At 40.8% G+C, this 13,206-nt stretch overlaps 1 protein-coding gene across 2 annotated transcripts in view; it reads right to left on the bottom strand.

The window, feature by feature from the left end:
• Positions 1 to 278: 278 nt before the first annotated feature.
• rbpjb (recombination signal binding protein for immunoglobulin kappa J region b) overlaps positions 279 to 13,206 on the bottom strand; it is a 60,846-nt gene continuing 47,918 nt past the window's right edge. Inside the window, exons 5-11 of one of the 2 annotated variants that reach the window (XM_030075901.1) lie at positions 12,767 to 12,941; positions 11,777 to 11,914; positions 10,553 to 10,665; positions 9,511 to 9,651; positions 8,152 to 8,307; positions 7,802 to 7,905; positions 279 to 453 (exon numbers count right to left, since the gene is read on the bottom strand). In XM_030075901.1, coding sequence (XP_029931761.1) covers positions 450 to 453; positions 7,802 to 7,905; positions 8,152 to 8,307; positions 9,511 to 9,651; positions 10,553 to 10,665; positions 11,777 to 11,914; positions 12,767 to 12,941 — 831 coding nt within the window. In that variant the 3' untranslated portion in view covers positions 279 to 449. Of the gene's footprint in view, positions 454 to 1,858; positions 5,677 to 7,801; positions 7,906 to 8,151; positions 8,308 to 9,510; positions 9,652 to 10,552; positions 10,666 to 11,776; positions 11,915 to 12,766; positions 12,942 to 13,206 lie in introns of those variants that run through there. The other variant, XM_030075900.1, reaches the window with a different exon arrangement.

Raw genomic sequence — 13,206 nt, 5'->3', positions numbered from 1 at the left:
GGCGCCGCCCCTGCAAGTACAGACATTTAACTCTTAATACTCTGCCAACCTGTCACTCAAAAGGAACCATAGAAGTGCATTGTCATTTATACCTGTAAGTGTCCTGAAAATGCTCTTAGACTAACAAACAGTATTGTGTTCTCTTGGTAATGTATACAGACGCAACCCGACCACATAGCCCACCTATGAATAATCGGCCTCTGGTTGCCCAAATAAAGGCCTTTGCACGAGTGTCCTATGTGCAGCTGTCCCTACAAAGACTTTTACAGAGCAACTTGGTGCTTTTAACGGCTTTAATAAAAGTGGATCTAAAAGGACAGAGGGCATTAGTTCCCAGACAAGTGGCTGACAGAGAAGGGGACTCCACTGGGACTTCTTCCCAGGCATAAAAGCTCCATTTGGCCTTGGTGGGAGCCTCCCAGCCTCACGCACTGGGAGATGCTGCTGTGTCACCTGAGGGGGCAAAATGAAAATGGTTTTGAAAAGAAAATGCAAACAAGAAGACTCTTGTGGTAGGTGTTGATGCTTTGTTGCACTAGGGCTGGGTGATATCGATATTATATAAATATGTGATTATATAATGATTATATAAATCATGTGAGGCTAGATATTTTCTGGGATTTTGGATCTTGTAATATGTGTTGTCTTTTCCTGGTTTTAAAGGCTGCATTACAGTAAAAGGATGCGATTGTTTTGAACTTTATAACTATTATAGCTGTTCTGTTATTTGCTTCTGCTTGCTTGGTCATCATATCCACATCACTAATGATTGTTTATCAAAAATCATCCCTTGTGTGTAAATATCTTTGGAAAGCACCAACAGTCATCCCAATGATGGTATAATATTGATAAAGGTATTTAGTCTAAATTTTTGATATTTTATTTTTTTCCCACATTGCCTAACCCCACTTGTTAAAGCGCTGAAACCAGAACAATCTTCACTGGAGTAAAATCTAAACAACATTACATCATCTTCAGAGTGAAAAAAAAGTAGAACTATACACAAACTGAGATTTTATATCACTTTTTTATTTCTCATTTTTTATGCCAATATTGCAAGTTTTTTTCATGTTTTTTTTTCTTTTAATGACATACAGATTTGAGCATGATCTGGAGCTGCAATATGTACAAAAAAACAAACTATTGTATGTTATCAAAAAACCGTCCCCTTGTTTTGACGTTATTGCTAAATGTTACAAACGGCACAGGTTTCTACCATCAGCAACCCTTTGAGCACTGAGTATACTACCACAATGACACCTCTGCTTACCATTACTAGAATAATACACAGATACAGTGAGAGTGAAAGATAGTGAAAGGAGATATGAAGAAGAGGGGGAATATGACAACAAAAAAAGTGATCTGACTGTAGCAAAGCTAAGCATAACAAGCTGCATGTACGAGTACGGGGGTCGGGGGGGTTCAAACGTACATACATAGACATGTAGGAGAAAAGAGTGAGAATGAAATGTGTGAGAGAAAAAGAAAGATTAGCGCTCTGTAGTGCAAACAGCCAAATAGTCTTAAGGAGAAGTAAGGCTGAGTGCGACAGAGAAGGGCTCCACACTCCTTTTTTTTTTTTATTTGTTTAAAGCTGCCTCTCACTCTGCCCTGTTTTGTTTAGCAGTGCATGAAAACTACATTATAAAAAGACATTTGGCATATTAGAGGATACATACATTGTTCAGAGCTCATTATAAAAAAAAAAAAAAAAAAAAAAAAAAAAACAAACACAACATCAGCTGCTTTTGGAAGAGTAAAACAAAAATGACCAGACACACAAATAGAGAAAGAAACCAGTTAAGTACAGATATTTTGTAACAGCAACACAAATGCTAATGAGATGGCATGTTTTTCTTTTTTTTTTCCTCTAAAAGCTTTGTTGCCAGGTTAATACAGCATGCGTATAAGAAGGCATGTAACATCGCTGACCCCCTTTAACAGTTCTTCCCCTTTTATGAGCGGAGAGGCATTGACGCGCATTATCAAGTTATTATTCTGTATTATCCTCCCTTTTCTCTTCGAACGCAAGAGAAAACAATAAACTGTAAACTGTGAACCAGCTCGGATTGTCAAAGGGACGTTTTCTTTTTTCTTTTTTTTTTCTTTTAAAGAAATAATAATAATAAAAAACACAGAAACCCCTTTAGTAGTTTGAACAAATGTGACAAAACCACCGTGTTCAGACTGGAACAAGCATGAACGATGAGGAAAACGGAACATGTAAACAACAACCCAAAAATATCCAAGCTGGGCGAAAAAAAAAACAAAAAAAAAAACAAAAGAGGGGCCTGATGCTTTTACAGAGGCTGTGTTAAAACTCAAATTGAATTTAGAGCTCACCCTATCGGACATAGAAAAACACCTACAGTTAAAAATCTACAGTAAGATTTGGTGACCTCCATCCTGCAGAGTAAAGGGTTCAGGTTGACCCGCAGCTTAGATCAACTTTCACATCAGTGTGAAGAAGAAGCGCATTTTTTTTTTTTTTCCCCCTCGATGCTACAACACCAACATAGCACCTGTTCTTTGACGACAGTTCCAGAACAGACAGGAAGTGGCCTTTTCAAAATACACTCCCAGGCCAAAACTAGGCAGCATGGGCAATAATGCACTTAATTATTATTTTTTTTTTTTTTGACACTGAATAAGACAAGGGGAAACTTTGTACCAATAATTTAAAAAATATCAATCTTACAATATAAAACATTTAACATCAATGACGGACAGTGGGGGGAAGGGGGCGAAACATGGGGCATAACTTAAATTTTTCTTCTCTCTCTCTTTTTTTTTTTTTTTTTTTTTTTACATTGAAGGGGTGCAAGCGAATCCTTTATTGTTCCTTGCCTGTTTCAAGGGTTTGTGATAAAAGTCAAAAATACTTCATTATGCAGACATTCAAGTTACAGTATTGTAGTTCTTTCCCGGAAGAGTATACAGTTGCACTGTAATACTAAGATCAAAAGTATTGCCTATGAATGTTTATCCACAATAATCAGACAGTGGGACAGAATCACCTCTTTCCGTTTGGATCACGGTGGAAGACAGCAGAACCAAAACAAACCTCAAGTAAATTGGTTTGAGAGCAATGACTTGTTGAAACACAGAAATGGAGCGAGTCTGACTCAATATTCCATTATAGCGCCTACATATATATAGCAAGACATGACAGTCACACACCTTAAAAAAACACACACACACACACATACGCTCACACATACTTGCTGGCTGGTGAACTAGTGGTCAGGCAGACAAAACGATGACACACACACAAAAAAAATGACCTGTACAATATTGCTGTATGTTTGGAAATACACATCTTCAATAATACACGTATAGAAGGCCTTTATACTTCTACAGGAGACTCAATCGCCATGAACACGGACGAGTGCGACTACTCTCTTGACAGTGAGTTTACAATGCACACACACTTGTTTCTGCAAAGTAAAAAAAAAAATCCCACAGATTTTTAAAAATGCTAAGAAGGCTGAGAGGAGCTTACAGCGCTCGCGAGACGTTGTACCAAAAGTGGAGGGTGCTGAGCACCGTGAGATAATAATAAAAAAAAAGGGAGTTGGGATGGGTGTGGGCGGGCCGGGTTTGTACTTGTTCACCAGAATGAAGGCCAAGAGCTCCTCCAGAAGGCTGTGATTTTGGAGCCGCAGCGCGACGACAGGCTTTGCGGCTGGTGCGAGGTCAATTGGACACGAGCTCCTGCGACGGGAGGCGAGGCGGTGGCTGTTTCGGGGCCGCGCACAGCTTCTTCCAAGGTGAGTAAACAGGAGGTTATTTTGCAAAACAGGTGAAATCAGAGTTGTCGATCGGTAAGGCCACATCAAATCGGAAGTGTCTGTCTTTTGACGCTTTTGGAAAACCGATGAGAGTTTAAATGCCACCAGGAACAACAGCACACACTGGAAGACACCTTGCGAGGCGCAGTGGAGCGAAGAGTACAATGACAGGTTTCACTACATCGTCTGATACACTGACAGTGACCAATAGAGCAACATGATCCAGAGAACAGATATGTGATATTAGATATGTGAGTCTTATGACTGTGTACACAGTAATAATATACAGTACTAAGGCTATCCTTTAAGTCAATGACTACACTTATTACATTGTTGTGAAAATGACAAACTGACTTTTTTTTTTGTAACCGTGGAAGTCTAGTTTTCAATGAATTCTGCAAACGTTCCTATGGCTCCATGTGAGATGTACTGACGTGTATACTTTAAAGGAGACATAGCGCACATAGAGTATTGCAGGCAAGGCAGAGGCGTTGCTTAAAGCTTTTCTTTTTAAAGACTTCATAAAAACCAATGATAAAAAATAGGCCCTCTGAGGTTATTTCCCCAATTAAAAAACAAAACAAAACAAAACAAACAAAACAAACTTCGATTATGTAAATAAAATAAAATAAAAAAAAAGAGATCTCCAGACTTCAGATTCCACAACAGAAGATGTGAGGGTATTAAAATAAAAGAAAAGAGGAAAAAAAGGAAGTGTTCCATCCAAAGACTGAAAAAGCAGGCATTTGTAGTAAGGTCGCAATAATATACAGGTTGGGATTTTGGACCTCAAAGGGGGGAAAAAAGCCCAAGCTCAGAGGAAGAATAGAAACTATTTGGTAACAAAAGTGTACTATATGTTTAATACAAAAAAGGTATGGAGAAAATGTACCTTTACTAAAGCTTATACAAGATCCTTGGTCCATAAAAACTATGTTATCAACGTCACGTTTTATGTGTGTCCCTCTGCATCCTTGTGCTCCCTCCAACAACAATACATCCAGCCCCCTTTCAGATACCACAAACTAATGAAAAAAACAAAACAAAACAAAACAAAAAAGAAAAGAAAAAAGACATAATAAACCAAGTGGAAAAGTGGGGAGCAAGGTGGCGCAAAAATATACTTTTTCTTCTAACGCAATTTTTGTACACGGTGGATGTACTGTTGTTGTGGTTTCCGTTCTCACAGCCGTAAAAAGGTGCTGGTGCTCTGAACCGGCAGGAACTCCTCTCACTCCAAACACCAGAACAGGACAGGCAGGTCCCTACAGAAACCACAGGAGCAGGTGTGTGTCAAGGAGCACTTTTCTCTTATTCCCGTCGGCTGACAACATGTGGTGCCGCTCCTCCTTCAAATTTCCCCTGCATTTGCTCCTCTGTCCCACCAATTTCTTTTTTTTTCCATTTCAGCTTCTTTGAATCCAAAAAATTAATATGCAGCACTTTAGAGAGAGTCGAAAGTTTTTGTTTTTTGTATTTTTTCCCCATAGTCTTTATATACCTCGTGGTATATTTGCTCTCAAGGCGTATTGTATTGTGTGGTAACTGTGTGCGTTAGGAGACCACGGCTGCGGCGGTGGAGGAGGAGGACGTGACTCCTGCGTTGGAGGTGCTGTTGGGGCCGTAGACGCCGGCGCCGGCCTCCTGGCTGTTGTTGTTGTTGCTTAGCAGGCTGGTGTTGCCGGCGCGCAGGATGGCGCCGGCTGCGTTGCAGTGCGGCCGCGGCCCCGGCTCCGGCGTGTAGGTGAAGGTCAGTGTGGTGGAGTAGATGATGCCGTCGTTCCTCACCAGCGTGACGGGCACCTGGACAGGCTGCCGCACCCAGCGCCAGCCCTCGCGGAAGGCCGAGATGTCGGGCACCACGCACAGCATGCTCTCCGCACACCTGCAGTGTGTGTGTGTGTGTGTGTGTTTAGGAGGAAGAGGGGGTAAGGAGGAAACAAACACAAAAATGTAAGGATTGCTGTCTGAGTAATCTGCGATTGTCAATGAGACAATTTGGGTGATTCAAAGCAGGTTTGTCCTGTTCAGATGTAACTTGGAAATATCAATCATTCGACACCTATTGTTGCACAATGGCAAAAAAGGAAAAAGAAAAAAAAAAAAACGCTTTCAAAGGGTAACTGATGTCCTTTATTCAAAATATTTCATTAAAACACTTTTAAAGACTGGAAATATGGTATTGTATAAAGTATGAAGAAAATAAGTACTTGTGTGCAAAACTTCTAGATTTTATTAGTCAAAGAAACACCATGTTTCAGTCAGGGATCCTATGAAGGTCCCTGAACAAAACATTGCATTTTACTGTTAATAAAATCTGGGGGTTTTGTAAATTACCGCAGTGTACAGGACTACCTCTGTTGTTCATGGGGCCGGACGGGGTTATGTTTTTGCCCCACTGAGTTTGTCTACCTTTTGGATTGTTTTTTAGCAGAGTATCTTCAGAAATTATGAATGGATTTCTATGGAACTTAATAGAAAGTTTGGTCATGGGCCAAAGAAGAACTGATTAACTTTTCCCCACCAAATGGCCAAAGTAGAGCGTGGCTTCCCATAAAAATGCATGTAACTTCTGCATAGATTCACAAAACATCATTGGACTTTGTAGGAAGTTTGGTGATGTGGCAAGGAGGAACTGATTGCCTTTTGATGCTGATTGGCCAAAGGTGAGTTTTATTTACTTTGGTGAATATCCATAACTAGTGTGCACACCTCCACAGTGTTGGCTGAAGTATGCACACTACTGAGCGCGTTCTAGTTTTCTCTATTTCTGCTCCTATGCCCCTGCATTAAGACAAATTTGGTGCACAATAGTGTTTTTTTTGCTTTTTACTGGAAATTAAATGGATGAATCCAGTATGTGCATACATTTATCATGTCCATTTTAAAAAGGACCATTGTGCAATTTTGTAATATAAAGCTCAAACAGACATGTGTTTGCCTGACACAATCTATCAGTTAAATCAGTCCAGAGGGAGACTCCATACGTGTTGACAAATCTGCACGTGATGTGCCAAAATATTTCAGTCAACAGTTTCTCTCAGAGGGACTGGAGAGCCGGGCAGCGTCACACTGAATTCAGCGTGTTGTCTGGGAGGTCCCACTGTTTAGCTGACAGAGGTCACCAGGGTCTTTCATGTCTGTCCTGACGTCTATGACTTAATTCTAGTTGGGTGGCACTAATAAACAGAGAGAAACTGATCCGTCTATAAAACTGAGCATGACAGAGCAACACTGGAGCACCTACAGGTTTTCACAAGTGTCTTTTCAACACGGCAGTACATGAGCTCTTAAATCAATTTGTAGCTCATTCAAAGCTAATTAACCACTGGGTAATGTTGATGAGGATTGCTATTACACAACCTGATGGGGCCAATCCTAAACGGACCCAAGTGCTTTTAGCAGAGGCTAAATGGGCCAGACAGAATCTGCACGGGGGGTCTCGCTAAAGCTCAGGGAAGCTTGGTGTTCATGTGATGCATGACGTGATTCAGGCATTCACAGCACTGGCAGAAAAGAGTGCATTTTACAGATAATTCCTACTGGAGCATTTGCAAGGCTGCTGTCCATTTGCAGCTGGATTAAAATACCAAGATATGCACACTCTCACTACGTTCATTAAATTTAAAACATACAATTTTCATCAAAAAGCAGCACTTCTTCACGGGACAGAGGTAGGAAAAACACTTGCAGTGACATGCAAGCTTTTTTCAAAGTGTTGTTATCTGATCTTAGCCTGACTCATCATGTTGCCAAAGAAAATTGAGAAATACCTTCACATAAACAAGAAAAATATGTACCGCAAGGAAGACGGACAAGTAATAATAATATATTTGGTGAAGAAGAAAAGGGGTAGAAACAGCTCACGGGGGGGTGTTGAACACAATTCAAACCGCTGCAATATATCTCATTCAGTATCAATATACCATAAAATAGATCAGAAAAAGTCGACACAGATGACCTCTAATAAAAAATTAAAAAAGGAAGAAGCAGCAGCAGCAAAGGCTCACCTGTACATGGTCTCAGCCTCGACATCTCCAAACCAGACCCGCAAATTTGGAGTGAAGTTCTGTCCTGTCAGCTCCAGCATGGCCACGTCCCCACCACCATTTAGCTGTATGCAAAAAACAAACAAACAAACAAACAAAAAAAGCAACTTAGTTATGTCAATAACATAAAAAGGTAAAACACTTGCAAACAGTAGATGTATGTTTTTTATCCCCTCATAGCAAATAAGATAATTCCTGGAATTAAACTGAAATCTCCCTTTGGAAATGATTGGGAGCTACTGCATGTGTCCAAAAATCCTGAACTAATGTGAAAAACAACACCCTTGTGCACTTGTCTCTTTGCTGCGTACCTGTAAGCTCTCCACCACAGGCACGGGGGTGACAGGCGTGTGGACAGGGCCCATGCCCTCGTAGAAAGTGTATTCAGCCTTGTCTGTGCTGATGATTGTCCAGGAGGCGCCGTCGTTGATCATCTCCTTGTTTGGTTCCTTTGGGCATGGAGTGGCCTGCCAGGAGCAAAGGAGGACGCGCGCTTGGTTACATATCAAAGGCTGAGATAAGCATCAAGAATTTGAGAAAGTTTATGAGGTTACAGGAGGAAAATATGCATATTAAGAGTCTGAAATGAGACAAGTGGTTAAGTCTGATGCCTCACAGCAAAAATCTCCATTTCATTAAGTCTCACTCTCATGTTCAGTGTTAAAATCCTGTTTTTGTCAGCGGGCTGAGAAAATCCCATCCGTTTCCAATGTAGTTTCACTTTTTTTCTGGGAACACTTATGTTTCAGGAGAAAGGACTCCTGCTGCTTTTGTTGTCTTTACTTTGTCTGCTACTGTGATTTCTTCTGTAATTTGACCGTAATTTGCTCCCTGAGTTAGCAACTACCGCACATCTGTCTGCCGATGAAGAGGTCTCCTCTCTAAGTGGTCCTTCTCAAGATTTCTTCCATTTTTCCCTGCTCCACCTCTGGGTGTTTTGGGGGTGTCGTTCTGTTTTATCTGTTGTATACTTGTGGGCCTGAGAAGCCCTTTGAGACTGTAAACAGTGATTTGTGGCTCTTAAACTTGACTTGAACTTGTTTCAACAAATTTATACTTGTTAGTACTGGCAGTTTTTTTTTTTTTGCACTTTTTTGGAAAAAAAAAAAAACAAAGCAAGATTTTAACACTGTGTACAAAATGAAATGGCTTGTTAACATGGATATTTTTGTATCGCTATTTGCTTGACAACTGTCTAAATGAGCGAATTCCTGGTTTTATATAAAAATATTACTTACTTTTCCAATATTTATATTAAAAAAAAATTGTGTGTCTACATCATTACATAAGGGAGCATCATGCAGCAGGATAACACTAGTATCTTCCAAAATAAAGCATAACTAAATAAACAAACAAACATCTTCAGGTAAGACTGTTTTTTATGGGTAGAATATCAATGAGTTTAAGGGCAAAACTAATCTCCTCCACATTCCCATGTTGTCTATGACATCTGATAAATGTGACGTCATGTTGGAGCAGCAGGGCTGGACTCAAATTCACTCTCAAATTACGTTCACTCAAGCTTCAATGGACTTCAAGCTTCTAAAGCAATCACTCTCAATCATTTGTCAACGTAGTAAATGAGATAAACTATAATTGAGAGAGAATTGACCTCAGCCCTAGCAGCTAGACTAGACAAGTGGGGAGCAGGCAGAGGCCGAGGCACTGACTTGAAACTGGATGATCCTTTCTTGGGAAAGGCACAGGTACATGCGTTCTGTGTCCTTCAGGTAGAAGGCACACTTGTGGAGCTGGGAGACGGGGTCGTCTGCGTCCAGCAGCGCCGTCTGCTTGTCCACCTTACGGATGATCTGTGTGTGAGGGAGAGAGAGAGAGAGAGAGAGAGAGAGAGAGAGAGATTAGCCAACTGGAAAGTGAACAGAGGAATGAAGAGATGGAGACATGAGGAGGAAAAGAGGAGTCAAAAAGAGGGAAATAGGAAGGAAAAAGGAAAGGAAAAAGAAAAAGGACAGAAGAAAGGAAAGAAGGAAAATGAATTTGAAGAATAAAGGAATAAAGAAAAGAAGAAAGAAAAACATAAGGAGAGGGAGGGGAGGAAGGAAGGAACAAAGGAACAGAATGTAGCAATGAAAAATGAATGAAGGAATAAAGAAAGGAACGAAGAAAGGAATGAAGGAATGGAGAGAGAAGGAATGAGGGAAGGAAGGAATGAAGCAACGACAAAAGGAATGAAGGAAGGAATGAGGAAGGGAATGAAGGAATGAGGGGTGGAAGGAATGACAGAAAGAACGAATGAAGGAATGGAGAAAAGAGGGAAGGAAAGAACAAAGGAAGACAGGAGGGAGGGAAAGAGGGAGGAAGGAAGGGGAACATGGAGGGGAGAAAGGATGAAAGGAAGAAAGACAGGGAGAAAACTGGGAAAGTCACCTAAGAGCCGGAGGAAGAAAAGAAGGAGAGAAACACAAAGGAATGAAGAGGACAAAGAAGGAAGGGAGTGAGGAGGGAAGGAAAGGTGTAAGGAAAGAAGGATGAAGGAGAGGGAGCGAGCATGTCACCAGCTCAGTCACCAGTTCAACAGTGGGGGCACTGAGTCTATTCCAGATAATGAAAACTGCCAAACACAACATTTATGTTTTTTTTTCTATGTTTTACTCTATTAGCAGCTGCCGTGACAACCAAATTTCCCCAGCAGGATCATTAATGTTTCATCTAATCTAATCTAATCTGATCTAATGTTGCTGGTTCTGTTACCAGTCTGGGCAGGGCCATGCCGGTGACGGAGCAAACCAGCTTGACTGTCTGGCCGTAGTGGATGTAACCGTCTCTCACAGTGAACTCTTCTCCTTCTGACTCCTCGTCATCCACTGGAAGAAAAGAAAGAAAGAAAAAAAAAAAAAAAAAAACTGTCAGTGCCAGAGACAAAACTCAAACAGGCTCTACTTTTTCCAGAAACTCTAACCCCTAAAATATTAGTGGACTTCCACAGACAATCAATCTATCACTCTCTTAGTCTATAATCAATCACCTGTGTAATGGCTTTAGTAAGGTGAGGGGTTACAACTACAATGAACAGAGAGAGGAAGACGAAGAGTATAAGCACAGTATGAGTGAATGTGTGTGTGGGTGTGTGTACACTTAATTCTGTTACTTCTCTGCTGTAAGACCTCAATCAAACCAAATGTCATAAAGTAGGCGTTTCAACCTGGTAGAAAATTTAGTCTTTTAGGATGAAACCAAGTAAATCGATAAATTGACAGAATCTCTAACAGAAATTTTGGTAGTTCATACCGCTATTAGTGAAGTTCTGTTATTCGTTATGGCTGATTTGACACCACTGCAAAGACAGAACTGCAAGACAATCTTTGTTTTATGAGCCATTTAGTCTCATATTCAGCGTTAATGACTTTGTTTTTTCGTCAAACAAGAGGAAAAAAAATCTGTGATAAACTGCGATAACCACACTTGTTTCCAGAACTATCTCGAATCGGGTGTCATTTTCTTGATACTAGAGGGCTGATCTGCCTTAATCTGCCTTGTTTCAACATATTTATACTGAAGTGAAGCTGATTGTCTCCACACACTAGGAGATTTTTTTTTTTTAAATTGGTTATAAGAAAAAGAAGATTTTTAACAATGAGTACTAGACTGACTGACGCGTTAAGATGGAGATTTTTTTGAAGTCGGCATATACTCAAACACCGTTCAAACACTTTGTATAAACATGGGCAGGTAAACAGAAACTTAATGTACTACGGTGTGTAACCATTAGCATATACAACATTAGCATAAGAACACTGAGTTACACAGGCAGGTGTTGTTTGTGATGATAGTAGTGATACTAAAATATTTGTACTGGTAACATTTTCAAAATTTTGGTGTTGACCTGGTGCCTAACTATCGATTCTTGTGCTATCCGCAGTGTGCTGGTGCAGGCACACAGCAGATGTAGTTTCACATTGAATAATGGAGACTCACACAGGTGGATGTAGAAGGCGCCCCATTGCTGGGAGCTGGCGTGGAAGTTGCCCCCCTCCACGTGCAGGTAGCGCGTGCTGACCGTTTGGGAGCGCAACCGGTTGAACAGTGCCACCTTGGTCCCTGATGCAATACACACTGTGGACGGACACAAAGAAGAACACACACACACAGAGTCGGATTACACAATGACACTGAGGTGACATGCCGTTTAAAGGTTAACTGTGTTGACAATGTGATAAGGGGTGAGAAAGCAGCCATGAAACAAATCCTACCAGAGGAGGTGTTGTGTTAGCAATAGGTGTGTGTGTGAGATGGTATACTGACTACTGACTGGACTACACAGCCCTCTAGTGGCAACTGTTGGCATTAACACATCTTTTAAACTGCAGCTGGATGAATGGTGAATTACTTTGATACACGCCAAAATGTTGATCTTCGGCATGACGCCCACTGCTGGCTCTGTTTAGGCCATCACAGTGATCTTCTATGTCTGAGCTACTGCTGCCTGAGCTGAAATCTGATGAAATGTGCTTTTCATATGAGGACTGCCATGATACGGCAGCTTAAAGGGAATTTTACATGTATTTTGAAGAGGCACAAGTTGGTATTTGTGATGTCTGTAATCAGTGGGATAATAGAGAGCTGTGTTTTGAGTTCGGAGTGGTTTGGTTCTAATAAACTTTCACTTTCCACTGACTCTTCCAAAACATACAATACGTGACTGGAACCAAAGTGTCCTTGTGAGGAGCGACTTTTAAACTGGTAACAGCTGACAAGGATCACAGCTACTGATAGAGAAATGTTACAGGAAATACAAGAGAGGCCGACTGATTATCAGTTGTACTGATATTTACTGGCCAATATTCATCAAAAACAGATGCATTGTTATCATGCTTTAGTGTGTCTGTATGTGTGTTTTTTTTCCATGCAGAAAAAGTGCAGGGAAGCCTTGCCTTGTGGCACACACAAAACACGTGTACAACTCACAGTCAGCGTTCTTGAGGGACTGCTTCTTTTTGGAGGGTTTGGAAATAACTTTGATCCTCTTGCTGAGGAAGACACCGATGTCGGCGCTGTTGCCGTAGAACATCTTGACTGACAGCATGAAGTGCTTTCTCTTGTCGGAGTCGGATATGTACAAGGTTTTGGCTGTGCAATAGTTCTGGATGTGCAGGCGGAGAAGAGCGGGGAAACAGAACAGAGCAGAGAAAGAGATTAGGAACAGACAAATGCCAGACATCTGAATGGGATTTTTATAATGCAAGGGAACAAATAAATTATCTTAGTCAAGTTACAGATACACACAGAGAAGTAATGAATAAACCTCAACAAAACAAATGGATTTATATAAAACATGAGCATCTAACATTTGTAATTATGCAATGCTACAACAAATACAGAGACTTCTTGATGTCTATGGCACCTTC

This window comes from Myripristis murdjan, chromosome 18 (genome assembly GCF_902150065.1).
Source record: "Myripristis murdjan chromosome 18, fMyrMur1.1, whole genome shotgun sequence".
NCBI classification, from domain to species: Eukaryota; Metazoa; Chordata; class Actinopteri; order Holocentriformes; family Holocentridae; genus Myripristis; species Myripristis murdjan.
This window is presented reverse-complemented; position numbering and strand designations above follow the sequence as displayed.